General features: G+C 40.6%; 1 protein-coding gene across 1 annotated transcript in view; it reads left to right on the forward strand.

Annotated features, from left to right (window-relative positions):
- The window catches only part of LOC117079624 (interferon-induced transmembrane protein 3-like), a 55,853-nt gene extending 42,040 nt beyond the window's left edge, over positions 1–13,813 (forward strand). Inside the window, exon 2 of the mRNA XM_033203652.1 lies at positions 13,293–13,813. Within this exon, the coding sequence (XP_033059543.1) occupies positions 13,293–13,727 (435 nt within the window). The 3' untranslated portion in view covers positions 13,728–13,813. The remainder of the gene's footprint in view (positions 1–13,292) is intronic.
- The last annotated feature ends 400 nt before the right edge of the window (positions 13,814–14,213 follow it).

A 14,213-nucleotide genomic window follows, 5' to 3' on the forward strand; every position in this document is an offset into this window, starting at 1 on the left:
ATTTCTGGTATAGATCTTTGATGGAGAAAAACTGGGTCTAGTGAAGCACATTTTCTAAATGATTTGTGTAATATTAAGACCTTCACGTCTATTCTTAAAATTCTAACCATACTTATGTGTGTTGGTTGCTGGGATTACATTATTATGCCTACCCATAAATTATCAATTTTAACCCAGGAAGGAAGAATTTATGTTCTCACAGTTAGTGGCTCAATGTATATATGAACCAAAAATGGCTATTAGAGATTTGTGTGCTATCACAAAGGACAGTGGAAGCAAAACCAGAATGTATTATTGTACTCTTTTCAAAAGCATTGCGTTTTCGCTATTGACTTCCTATTGCTTAGAGTTTCAAGTTTTAACTTCTCAGCCTGGCATTCAAGAAACTCCATCTGATGACCCTAGCTTACATGCTCACCTTTATATAATAGTCCTCAATAGGGCCTCCGGGCTGCTGAAATGGATTCCGCTGTCCCTGTCTTATGTCAGGGTCATTTTAATCCACACCTTGCTCAGATAGCATGATTTGTTCACTTCTCTATCTATCCATACTTTCTGTAATTCCTCAAAACCAAGAATAAATGCAGTTTTCTGCTTTCTCTGGATGACTTCAATATATACTAGGAACTTGATCACAACTTAGCAGTGTGAATAAGGGCTCAGATTCTGATTTGGTTGAAACAAGTCTTCATTATTTGCTCTCTAGGTCGTCTCGAGGGAGTTACTAATTTCTCCAAATATAGTGTCCTTATTTGCAAAATGTAAATAGATAAAATTACCTTATAGAATTATTAAAAGAGTAAATGAAACTTTACATGTAAAATGCTTAACAGTGAACACACAGAAATCAAAAGCTATAGACTGTTTTGAATTCCTTTAAATTATTTCAAATGTTAGCTTTGTAAATTAGATTGTAATTTCTTGTGTGAGAACTGAGATTATAATTTACATTTTTGAATTATCACAACTGTAATTGCTTAATACATTCTTTCAGACCCAAGTAATCGGAGAACAACATGAAGTTAAAGGAAGATATAAAAACTTTGACATATGGTCCTCCGGTGAAGTCTGCATTATACTTCAACCTATAATAGTCAAGAACACAAGAGAAGGACTGCTCTGTTAGTGGTGGTGATAGAGTAGGATTTTGTGTTGAATTTTAGTAATGTGAGGTTCAGGAAAGTATAGCACCTTCAATAAGAAGCCAATGGGGAGTAGGATTCACAGGTCTGGCAGTGACAGGAGAGACAAGAGCTGGAGATACCAACTTCTGAGTGGTAATTGAATCCATAGGCATGCAGGGTACCACCTGGGAGGGAAATGTAGCATGCAAAACAGAGAGGATTTAGGAGCAAGGATTGTAGACTTGCTTATAGGCTGCACAGATGATGATTAGTTTGCAAAGAAAGTGAAAGAGCGAGTAGAAAGATAAAAGTAAATCAGTGGTAACACTGTCCCCAGTAGAAGAGAATATGAAGAAGATGGGCATGCTTGATGTTGCCAAGTGCTTCTGAGGGGCCAAAGAAGTGAAGGTCTATAATAAACATTGTGTTTATCAGCAGGAGGCCACTGTTGACCTTTGTGGGAGCTCTCAGAAAGTTATTTGAAGTAGATCAAGAAGAGAATAGGAAACAAAAAAAATAGAGACATCAGGTAAAGAAAACAATTTTAAAAATTACTGTTAAAGAGTGAGTAGAGACAGGCACAGGGGATCTAGAAAGAAATGTGAGCTTTATTACCCTTTTTCAGGGGAGAGTTTTGAACATGAGTAAAAGCCAATAGGGAGGTTACAGATCTGTTACAGGTTGAATTGGTCCTCCTATATTCATATATAAAAGTCCTAACCTCCAGTACCTCAGAATGTGACCTTATTTGGAAATAGAGTCACTGCAAGTGTAATTCATTGAGATGAGGTCATACTGGCTTAGGTTGGGTTCTAATCCAGTATGACTGGTGTTCTTTTAAAAAGCTGAAATTTGGACACAGAGATGTTTCCATGGAGAATGCCACGTGAAGATGAAGGCAGAGATTGGGGTGATGTTTCTACAATCCAAGGAATACCAGAGATTGCCAGCATTCCACAAGAAGCTAGGTGAGAGAAATGGAATGTATTCATTTTCACAACCCTAAGAAAGAATTAATCTTGCCAACAACCTTGATTTCAGACTTGAGCCTCCAGAACTGTGAGACAATGACTTTCAGTTGTTTAAGCCACCCAGTCTGTGGTACTTTGTTCTCGCAGCCCTAGAAAACTGATACAAGATCATAGGAAAAAGATGAACATACAAAGGATAGTTGATGGTATGAGTTCCTCAGAAGGTAAGAATGGGATGCAAGTTGGTAAGAAGGCTGATAGAATGTAATCAATGTGGGTAGGCCTATTGTTTGTTATTGAAAAGGTAAAGGATTTCTCATCTGATTGCTTCTATTTTCTCTGTTAACTAGAAGGAGAGGTGTCTAATCAAAGTGAAGAAATACAAGGGGGAATTTTGAGGACCTAAGTGAGTTGGCCTCAGGATTCAAGTCATTCATAATCTGCTCTCTTGTGTAACTCTCTTCAGCAGCAGCTGAAGTCACAGAGGAGTAAATAGCTGAGTCACTCAGTGCTGGAGTCTAGCAGGACAAGACAACTAAAATATAGAGCATCGAGAAATGTCACTGAAACAATATCTTGTGGAATGTAAGCCTACAAGCTGGGTTTGAAGGAGACGGTTGATGGTTTGAAGATGGTAAAGGAGTCCTAATAAGTTTGCAGAATGGCAGGAGAAGTTGAACAGGCAAGAGAGGAGAGAGATGTGGTCATGGGACATCTGATGATGGGTCATGACAAGTCTCAAGACATGGCTATTGGAGCAACTAGACCAAGCCAGGGAAGGGGAGGAGCACAAAAAAACTGTGAGGCATGGGCTGTAGATTACTCAACAAATAATCATTGAGTGTTTATTATGTGCCAGACACTACTCAAAGTGCTAGGAGTAAAATTGTAAACTAAGCAGGCATAAATATCTGCCTTGCAGAGCTTCCAGTGGAAAGTGTCAAATAACGAAAATATTATTGAATATGTCAGATCTGTAAGATAATAGTGCATTGGAAAAATTAAAATAGTGGTACTAGATCTGTGTGTGTGTGTGTGTGTGTGTGTATGTGTGTTACCATGTTAAGAAGGGTGGTTGAGTCATACTTCCTGATAAAGTTATATTCTATTCAAAACAAGTGAGAAAGAAAGCTATTTTCTTGTCTGGAGGAACATTTCAGAAAAGGAGAAAGGCAAGTAAAAGTACTGAATCCATATACACAATTCCATTCTAGCTCTTTTGAAATAAATGGGTGTCTTTCAGTGTGATTGCCAATATTTCTGTGCGTTTCCTCACAGAGGGTGGCCTCAGGAAGATTCTCACAGGGGAGGCCTCGCAGGTGTCCTCACAGGGAAACCACACAGTGTCCTCACAGCTGTCCTCACAGAGAGAGGCCTTACAGCACAGGTGTCCTCACAGAGGGGGCCTCACAGGGCTTCCCTAACACACCTGCTGGTAGCTTCTTTTTTTTTTTTTTGAGACGGAGTTTCGCTCTTGTTGCCCAGGCTGGAGTGCAATGGTGCGATCTTGGCTCACTGCAACCTCTGCCTCCCAGGTTCAAGCAATTCTCCTGCCTCAGCCTCCCGAGTAGCTGGGATTACAGGCATGTGCCACCACCCCAGCTAATTTTGTATTTTTAGTAGAGACGGGGTTTCTCCATGTTGGCCAGGCTAGTTTTGAACTCCTGACCTCAGGTGATCCACCCACCTCGGCCTCCTAAAGTGCTGGGATTACAGGTGTGAGCCACTGCACCCGGCCATGGTAGCTTCTGCTCTAGTTTACCCATCTTGTTGCCACACTGCTTCCTCTGCTGCTAAGACCCTGATGGGCCTGTGTTCTCTTGAGCATAGTGGGCCTCCCTGTGAGGCTATTGGATACCCCGCTGGCCTGCCACAGAATGCTTCCTATCTCAGGTGCAAAGAGTCAGGGTCCCGGCTATTGCCATGCCTCTGGGAAGCTACAGGACTTGACTGCTATTCTAGGTGGTGGTCTCGCCACCAACCCCACTTCTTTGCATGACTGCCAATGCCACTTCCAACTCTGGTCAACAGTACAGACTCGTCATATCCTTCCGGAGGTTGGGGCCACATCATGCCTGTCACTGGAAACAAGATGTCCTTCCAGAAAGAGGAGGGAAGTCCTGGTCAAAATCTTGTCTCATACCCAGCTCTGAGAACAACTACTTGGCATATTAATTGGCACCACCTATTTTTGTTTTTTTTTTTTTTCTGGAGAAAGCCCTATCACAACAGGGCACTGTCTTGCCATCACTTCAAAGAAAAAACCAAGATACTCTGACAACGGTACATTTCTCAGGGTCTAGGTTATTTGGCCATATTTACAGTTATCTTTTTACCATGGGAAAAAATTAAAATGTGTTTGAACATTTTTAAAGGGCAAAAATCAATTGCATAGGTAATGAAAGTTTTATTATATAAACAAATACATTGTAAGAGGCTTTACACTATGTTGAAGTGGATATAGTTGAGAGAGAGCAGTGACATGTTATATAAATCAGTGCTTATAAATTAGTAATTTTATAAAAATTTATCTTAGAATCTCAGCATTTACAGGGATTTTATAATGGGGAATTTTGTAAAGTTAGATTAAGAGATTAGATATCTCTGTTTTCTAGATGAGTCTATTCAGATTTCAGGCTATAATAAACCACATCTCTATGTACATTTAGAAATAAGTGAGCACTCATGTGGGTCCATTTGACTGAGTTTAGTGGAAAATTTGCCAGTTGAATAAATTGCAGTTACTACAAATCGTATGAAGTAGAGAAATAAACTGAAAAAATTTTTTAATCTCAAGAAGAAAACAACAGGGGCTTATTTAATTCACTACCTAGACGATGAAAATTTTGGAAGATTTTATGTTTTTAAGAGGTTAACTATTTCAAAAATATTCTCCTATAATTTTTAGACCTAACCTGACAGTTTTTGAATGACCAGAAAAATAGACTAACTCATCATGACCAAAATCCTATAATGACCATGCGCAGCTCAAGCTACAATTTCCCACGGAGAGGTAGCTAGTGAGGCGTGGGGTTTGGGAGGTGCTGTGATTTGCAGCAATGTAAACAGAGTTGCGTTCTTCTTCCACCGAGGATATTGATATTTCTGGTCTAGGCCATTCTCTGTTCTCAGGACCCCAGTGTTCACTTTCACAAGAAATATATACATTTTTTAATACCTTCTGTTCACCTTGTGATCCATCTTAATCTCTCCTTGCTCTTGTGACTTGCTTGTTTCAGGATTTGGGGACCACAAAGCCCACAAAGTCCTTTCTCTTCATAACCTGCCATCCAAAGACATTTTTGATGCTCAAACAATTCCCTGCTGTTTACCACTTCAGAGGTATCCTCCAAATAATTTTCCCCTCTTAACTTCAATAGTACTGTTTCTACTTTTCATCTGACTTAGTAGCACATAAATCAAGAGACAGGAGAGGGAGAATGAAAACCACCTTTACTATAGATTCTTTTATTTTTCTCTTTTTCAGGAGTTATTTACTAAAGGATAGTTTTCCATTTGTTCTTACTTTTATATTTTCACATCTTTTTTTTTTTTTTACAACTGAAACTTGTGGATTTCCTTCACTTCTCTTTAAAAACTATTCTGCAATTCCACAGAAAATATTATTGAAAAGTATTGTGATAATTGACATATTTCTTGTTAGTAAACTTATTCTAATTATCTTGATTCATATTTATAAACTCTTGAGAGAATATACATATTTCTCACAAAATGGGTATGTATAATATTTAAAAATAAAGTAGAACCTTCAAGAGCATTTTGTTCTTCGCAGATTTGAGTGTACAGTAATTTGATCATTTCCTTAAGTCATGGGTCTTACCTTTGTCAGTAAGGATATATTCAGTTTCAGCAAGAGAAAACCCATACTCAAACTGGCTTATCAATAGGACAGTTTATTATCTCGTGTGATAGGAAGTTGAGGAACAGGGCTGCCTCCAGGGGAAGGAGAGAGGCTCCTGTTCTATTGCATGCCTTCTCTTGGTTCTGTCTTCCTCTGTGTATTGGCCTCCTTCTTAGGCTGTGAGCAAGGTGGCTGCAGCAGTTCCAGATATAACAAAGTCCAGGGGACAAAGAAAGAAGTGTCTCTCCTTGTGTTTCTTTGTTAGAACACAGAAACACATTCCTAAATGCCTTCAGACAGATTTTCTTTCACTTTGAATTGACGACTAGGATTGAATCTTGTGCATATCCCCGAATCAGTCATTTGCAAGGGAAATTTGAAACACCATGAGTGACCTCCGCTATTCATTTGGAGAGTAGTTGACTCTAGGCTTCCCTTTTCACTTTATGTCAGTCACATTAATAATGTGGGGGCCACATAAACTACTAAAATACACCACAATTTCAGTGTAATATGATATTCTAAGATGGTTGCCCATTTCATGTTCTATGGCCAGATTCATTAAGGATTCAGCTGCATTCCTGCGCAGCCTGTGCTCATTCCAAGCAAAGCTGGAGCTGGGAGGAGAAGAGGCAAAACTTCTTTGGGATATTATTAACTCCCAGGGTTACTTTCCCAAGTACATTTAATACTGGATGCCTGTTGTCCAGAGAGGAAAGTAATCTAGGGATGACTGCAAATCTCTCCTGCGTTTAATTCAGTGTGTATCAGGGAAGCTCATAAAACAGTCTTCCAGATTACTGATATGTAACTCTATTAGAATTTAATTTACTGTAAGATAATTATAGCAAGGTCTCTCCGTGTAAGACCAATAAAAAGTGAACAAATTTTCACTCAGGAGAAAAGTTCCTCCCCAGACGTTCACCTCTATTCACTCAACATGAGCATCATCCTTGATTATTCCCTTTTCCTCATCCTACAGCTCGAATTCAGCAGGAAAACCTTCCATTCCGCTTCCAAACGGATCAGAATTCCTCCACCTCTCTCCGAAGTAGGCCACTTCCTAGTGACCTGGAGAGGGCGCCATTGGATGGACTGCCTCGTGGTCTATCCTCTTCCCCCAGCTCTGTATTACTGCTCAGCCTTCCAACCCGTTCCCAACACAAGAGTCCAGGAGAAACTTAAAAAAATGTAGACTTCACATCACTTCTTAAAATCCTTTAATAATCTTCCATTGCATTAAGAATAACATACATACGTACTCTTGACTGTGGCTTGTAATGTACATATTATTACTCCTACTCTCCTCTGTATTCTCACCTGGTACATCCTACCTTTATTTCAGCCACACTGGGCTACTTTCTGCTATTGGACATAGTTAAGTGTTTCCCCATCACAGGACCTTCAGTCATTCTCTTCCCTTTGCTTTGACCATTTTCCCTCTGTTCTTTGGATGGCCTTTTCCCCCGCTTCTGAGCTGGTCCCAGCCTAGTCATTACTTTCCCATTGTGGCTTTCCCTGCTCACGAAATAGAGTAGGGACCCTTTTTAGGGGCCTGCTGGGCCTCCCAAGCATAAAAATGAAAAAAAAAAAAAAAAAAACTTGAGTCCTTTCAAGGAAAATTGAAGGCACCTGAATAGGTTTGAGAAGTAAATGACCAACCTGATAAGCAAGACGATAATAATAGCTTAAACAACAGCCACTCAAGCAAATTAAACAAGATGTTTGGTTCTCTATACAAACTAAAGATAATATCTTGACACGTGTAACTCAGTTGTATTTTAGAAACCCAGATCCCCACCGCATGGAAAATGCCAACTGCTGTTGTGTAGGCCTCAGATAAGGGGAAACCGAGGACTAAACTCTGACCTCTGTTCTTTGCTCTAAATATCTTCCTGAGAGGCCTGGAGGAAGTGACATCCACAGGCCAAACTGTAACATTCCCTTCCGTTGACCCCAAGTTTTTGGACAAAGCTTTGCTTCCTTAATCAATTACAAATCAAAGAATCTCTGAATCCACCAATGACCTGTAAGCCCCCACTTCAAGATATCCTGCTTTTTTGGGCCAAATCAATGTGTGACCTTCATACATTAATTTGCAATTTTGCCTGTAACTTCTGCTTTCCTGAAATGTACCCCTGTCTTTAAAAGCCCTCGCCTGTAAGCCATCAAGGAGGTTGGGTCTTAAGTGTGAGCTGCCTTTCTTGCTTGCTCGGCACCATGAGAATAAATGTCCTTTTTTCTCTTGCTGCAAACCTCAGTGTCAGTGTTTGGCTTTACTGTGCTAGGTGAGTGGACCCGTGGTCAGTTTGCTAATGCTCACACTATCTATACAGACTTTCTCTCTTGGGTCAGGAGTGGTAGCATAATTTTAACCTGTTCTTTACCTTCACAAGCCTCTTCCCAGTTTGTACTTGTGTGCTTCTTTGTTTCCCTGTTTATTATCTGTGTCCCTCACTAGACCTGATGCTCCATGAGGGCCAGGTTGGTTTCATTCTCTGTGGATAGGGTCTAATGAATAACCCCCCTGCATCATGGTGATTCCCTTGAGTATGGGTAATGTCTCTACCCTGCTAGCACCTAATAGAATGTTCCCCACATACTATGTCCCTAGTATGTGTTTATTGTTGAATGAGTGGCTACCTATTGTTAGAAGACTAAAAATTAGCATTTGACTACAGAATCAAGAATGCAGGAATGGATTTCTCATTAATTTGAGAACTTCAACTGCATCACTGGCAAACATTCCACAGGGTTTGTGATGTTTTCAGTAAGTTTAGAGCCATGATAGAACATAGCTTTTTTTTTTTTAATGAGAAAAGATAATACTTGAAAAGTCAGAAAGCCAGAAGAAAATAATTGCAAAATAGGTGAGTAGGAGAATCACCTCATCCAAATCTAACCTGATCATGTGAAGCAACCTCACAGACTCGTGGAAGGTTGTAAACAACTATAGATAAATCTCTTTGGTGACATATAATAAAAGTTTGGCCTTGTCAGTTTTAGCATCCCATTTCACATTACCCCATGGCTAGTTGAATCATTTCAGACATATATTGTTAGCACTACATAGTACTTATGAACCTAGTTTAGTGCATTCACTCATTTAAGGCTTCCACAACCTCGTCAGATAGATTTTATTATTACAATGATTTTACTGAAGCATAGAGAGGTTAAGTGACTTGACAAAGATCACCCAGCTAACAGGTGGCAGAACTAGGCTGCAAACACAGGCCTATGATTATCAAAGAGTAAAAGACTCCCTTGGAATGAGCACACTGAGGAAACGAAAGATGAATGTGAATTAGAGTTATAAATGTTAATAATTGTTTTCTTTCATAATTGTCATAGTTCTCTGCATCCCACAGATAGTACCTGTGTCAGCAGTTTTTGTTTTCATTTTTAAATAATTTTAGGCAGGCACAATGTAATGTGTAAACATACAAATGCAAAAAATATAAAATTAAGTGATTTGTATTATAAAGAATTTTTGCTTAGTTCCTTGAAGTAGCATCCTAGAGGTACTATTTGATAGCTGAACATTAATTGATTAGTAAATTGAGGAAAGACGAAGGGAGAAGAGTAATGGACCAGACTGAGGACACCTGGGGGTGCTCTGCCCTGCTTAGCTCTGCAACTCTTACCTTCTCTGGGTCTCAGTTCCTCGGCAAACTTAGGATACTGGGTTAAGTACTGTCTAGCTCAAACCAACTCTAGCTTTTTGTATAATTTTGTACAAAGGTACTGATATGTTAATAGAAAAATAAAGGCCGGGTATGGTGGCTCATGCCTATAATCCCAGCACTTTGGGAGGCTGAGGTGGGCGGATCACCAGGTCAGGAGATCAAGACCATCCTGGTCAACACGGTGAAACCCCGTCTCTACTAAAAATACAAAAAAAAAAAAAAAAAATTAGCTGGGCATGGTGGTGGGCACTTATAGTCCCAGCTACTCAGGAGGCTGAGGCCAGAGAATGGTGTGAACCCGGGAGGCGGAGCTTGCAGTGAGCAGAGATTGTGCCACTGCACTCCAGCCTGGGCGACAGAGCAAGTCTCTGTCTCAAAAAAAAAAAAAAAAAAAAAAAAAAAAAAAAAAAGAAAAGAAAAAAAACTGTGTAACTATCCTCTTATTTTAGACATGGGTTTTCAGGAAGCCATCCTAATCCTATCAGTTCTATCTTCATAAACATTCTAGTTCCAACTAGAAAATTGCCTCTAGTCTTAAATACCTTCTAACCAGTTTTTTACACTATTATTGGATTTTTCTTTTTGAGATAAAATTCTTGGCTTTTCATTCCCCTGCTTAGGGTCCTTCAATAGCTACCCTTTCACTGAGATATGTCCGTGACCAAACTCGTTCCTATTCTACCTTGAACTTTGTGCTCCTCTCTACCAAACCATGTGCAGCTCTTTGAACTTCACAAGCTATCTCACATCTCTGCATTTGCTCTGGTTATTTCCTCTGCCTGGAATGCTACCTCTTTCTGTCCCTTGCTTGTTTGGTGGACACTTTCAAGATTCAGGAAGATGTCAGCTCTTCTGTGAGCCTTTCCTGCCTGGACATTCTTCCATGAAGCAGGTTCCCCATTACCCCGCCCAAGATAGAACTGACTGTTCCTTCTTTGGTGTTTCCACTGTCCCCAAAGCCAGCTTCTCTACCTGAGACATGTTAACATTTATCGTCTGTGTACTTCTCCTAATGCTCTCAACAGTAAAGAACATGTTACCTTCATCTTTGCATCTCCAGCATTTAGCACAGTGCTCCATATATGGTAGCAGCTCAGTAGATACGAACAGATGAATAAAAAGATGAATGCAATTTGAATGAATGAAAAGGCATCAACTGTCTAAAAAGTTATTTTAAGTTTTCAAGTTTTTTTGGCCTAATGCTTTCAGAGATGGCAATGGAAGAGAAAAACGTGTGAAGAGTGAAAGAATGTTGGAGGGAGAAGGTCTTTCATTTCATTGTGTATATTGTTTTCAGCTGCTTCCAATACTATGCTCTCTTCTGGATCTTGTTAATGAAATTTTCAAGTATTTGATATGATATTAATAATGCTCCAATATATATTTTGAAAACACTCCTAATTTTATTTGGACAGAAAACGAAAAAGGCTGGACGAGAGTGCACATGCTGCAATAGGAATTAATTTGAGAGCATAGTGGTTCAGAATACAGTAATTATTTTGGGCTGTCTTTTCAAATTCAGCGAACTCAGATACTTATATGATTTTGAAATATTGCAGTAAATGGACCAAAGCCTACTCCAATATGTGAAAGATAGATTTTATACACATGCTTACATTTTTGATTAATTTATTCATTATTCAACCTACATTCATTGAGCACCTTCTTCTGCTCAGCTGTACCCTAGATGTTTTGGATTCAAAAAGATGGATTGGCGGATGACTCTTCGGTTATTCTAGACAAAGTCCTTGATGCTTGGAGAACGTTTTGCATTCATTTGTTGTCATGGTAATAGTTGCCCCACACAGACTGTCCAGGCATCCCAGCTCCTGTTGAATGTTCTGTCCTCTTCACCGCCTTTCCAGCAGTCCTCTGCTAGTTCCTCTAGTGTATAGTATGTGCTCCCACCTTTGAGCCTTCCAACAAGTCTTTCCCTATGTGAAACCCTCTTATCAGAGAACTCAACTCATCTTTCAGACTTGCTTGGGTCAGTTCATCAAGGGAAGCTTTCCCTGATCCCATGATCAGACCAGCTCCGGGGCTGTAGTGGTGCTTCGCAGACCTTGTTGATATCACAATTAATTAATAATGAATTTAGCTGCTTAATATCTGGTCTTCCTGCTGAAATATAATGTATACAAGAGGATGATCTGTGTACCTGTTTTTCCCCATCTACTTCCAGAGTTCAGTCACGTGATGATATGGAGAGATTTTTAATAAAGATTTGCTGAATGAGTAAATGAACTAATATTGGCAGAATTGCTAGGATGGACTAATTCCTCTTTGCCCTCTCCCAGCCCGTGTCCCGCCTTTCCTCATTTATAATAAAAAAAAAGCTTAATGGCTTGATGATACTCGGAGAGCAATTCCCTTTCCTAAATTGAATCGTACATGTTTGAACTCCCATAGTACATAAGGTCCTGTGGCTGTCAGTGACACTTGAGTATCCTTCTTACTGCTTCTCAAGTGGAAGGAAAGAACAGGAGAAGGAAGGTGATCCCTTTCTCAGCCAACCCAATCTTAGAGAAATAGGAAAGATCAATTGTGGGTATAACAACAGCAATCTCTTTCCCCGCATGAAAGAATCATGTTGCTCATTCACGGTTAAAGTAGGATTTTAAAATAGCCAATCTAGCAAAGGCAGTGAGAATCAGGAGCAGAGACCAAAACATGTAACAATTCATTTTAGAAAAATGTCCTATAAACCGATCTCACAGTTGGAACTTAAAAGGCCCCAGATACAATCATGTTCTGTAGAGCCCCTGAAATTGCCTCTGGCACTAAAGAGATCCTAAGCAATATTACTCAGGGAGGAAGAGGAATAGGGCATCCATCACATTGTCATGTTCTGCCCTGTTCTCAAATTACAAAGTCAGACTCAGTCCAGAGTTGAGGGATGGTGTTCTTATTCTGCTTTTGTCTACCCAGTGTAGGTTATGACGGCTGGCTGGGGAGTGTGCTCCTCCAGCTTGTTTTTAGAGTCCATCTCTCTTGATTACCTCGACATCCCTTCCTCCTGGCCTGTGAGATCTCTTCCTGTATGCTGTCTCATTTTTCCATATTAAGGTGGCTCTAAATATCAGGCTGCCTTAAAACCCCTGAAGTTTTCTTTTCAGAAGGGGTTTGGAAGTCTCACCAAGCTCACTAGCAGAACAGAGCATTTCTTTACTCTATGGAAATGGACGAACTCAATATGACATCATTTCTGCTGCAGCCTTGTCTGCTTCCATGACTTTTAGAAACCATATTCTAATGAACATCCAGTGACATTGTTTCTTTGGTTCTGACAAAAATCAGAATTGTAGCCACTCTTATAACACATTCTCTTGCATTTCCCTAAGACTCCAAGGGTTAATATCCTTTAGGGTTTTATCATGCCTTTCCAGACTGTCTTTTTGCTTCCTCTATATCAATGGCATCAGTTTCACTTGGAGCAACACGATTCTTGGCCCTATCCCAGACCTACTGAATCATTAACTCTGGAAGAGATGCCCTGCAATCTGTGTTTTAACAGTTTATACAGGTAAGCTTGGCGGAAGTTTACCTTTGCATTGACTGATAACAAAAAAAGGGCTTCTTCATTAAATTAATAGTTCAGGAGAAATTGAAACTACTAGGGAGAGCGAGGGCCTATTGAGAACCATCCCAGCAACCTGACCACAGCTGGTCTTCCCTGGACACCACGAACCACACTTTCCAAACCTTCTTCACTCCTGCCAACAGCGGCCACCCCTGCAATTATGAGATGCTCAAGGAGGAGCATGAGGTGGCTGTGGTGGGGGCGCCCCACAACACTGCTCCCCCAATGTCCACCATGATCCACTTCAGCAGTGAGACCTCTGTGCCTGACCATGTTGTCTGGTCGCTGTTCAACACCCTCTTCATGAACTCCAGCTGCCTGGGTTTCATAGCATTTGCCTACTCCATGACGTCTAGGGACAGGAAAATGGTTGGTGACCTGACCAGGGCCCAGGCCTATGCCTCCACCACCAAATGCCTGAACATCTGGGCCCTGATTGTGGGCATCGTCATGACTGTTCTGCTCATCATCATCCCGGTGTTGATCTTCCAAGTCTATCGATAGATCAGGAGGCATCATCCAGGCCAGGGGCTCTGCCCGTGACCTGTATCCCATGCACTCCATCTTCCATTCCTTGCCCTGCCCCCGGAGCCAAGTCCTGTATCAGCCTTTTGTCCTCACACACTTTTATACAATGGCATTCAATAAAGTGCACATGCTTCTGGTTAAAACAAAAAAAAAAGTTGAGAGCCAGGTGAGGTGGCTCACACCTGTAATTCCAGCACTTTGGGAGGCCAAAGCAGGTGGATCACGAGGTCAAGAGATGGAGACCATTCTGGCCAATGTGGTGAAACCCCATCTCTACTAAAAGTACAAAGATTAGCCGGGCATGGTGGCAGGCACCTGTAATCCCAGATACGCAGGAGGCTGAGACAGGAGTATTGCTTTAACTTGGCAGGCAGAGCTTGCAGTGAGCTGAGATCGCACCACTGCACTCCAGCCTGGGTGACAGAGCAAGACTCCGTATCAAAAAAAAAAAAAAAAAAAGTT

Source organism: Trachypithecus francoisi, unplaced genomic scaffold (assembly GCF_009764315.1).
Source record: "Trachypithecus francoisi isolate TF-2019V2 unplaced genomic scaffold, Tfra_2.0 Lachesis_group7, whole genome shotgun sequence".
Lineage (NCBI taxonomy): Eukaryota > Metazoa > Chordata > Mammalia > Primates > Cercopithecidae > Trachypithecus > Trachypithecus francoisi.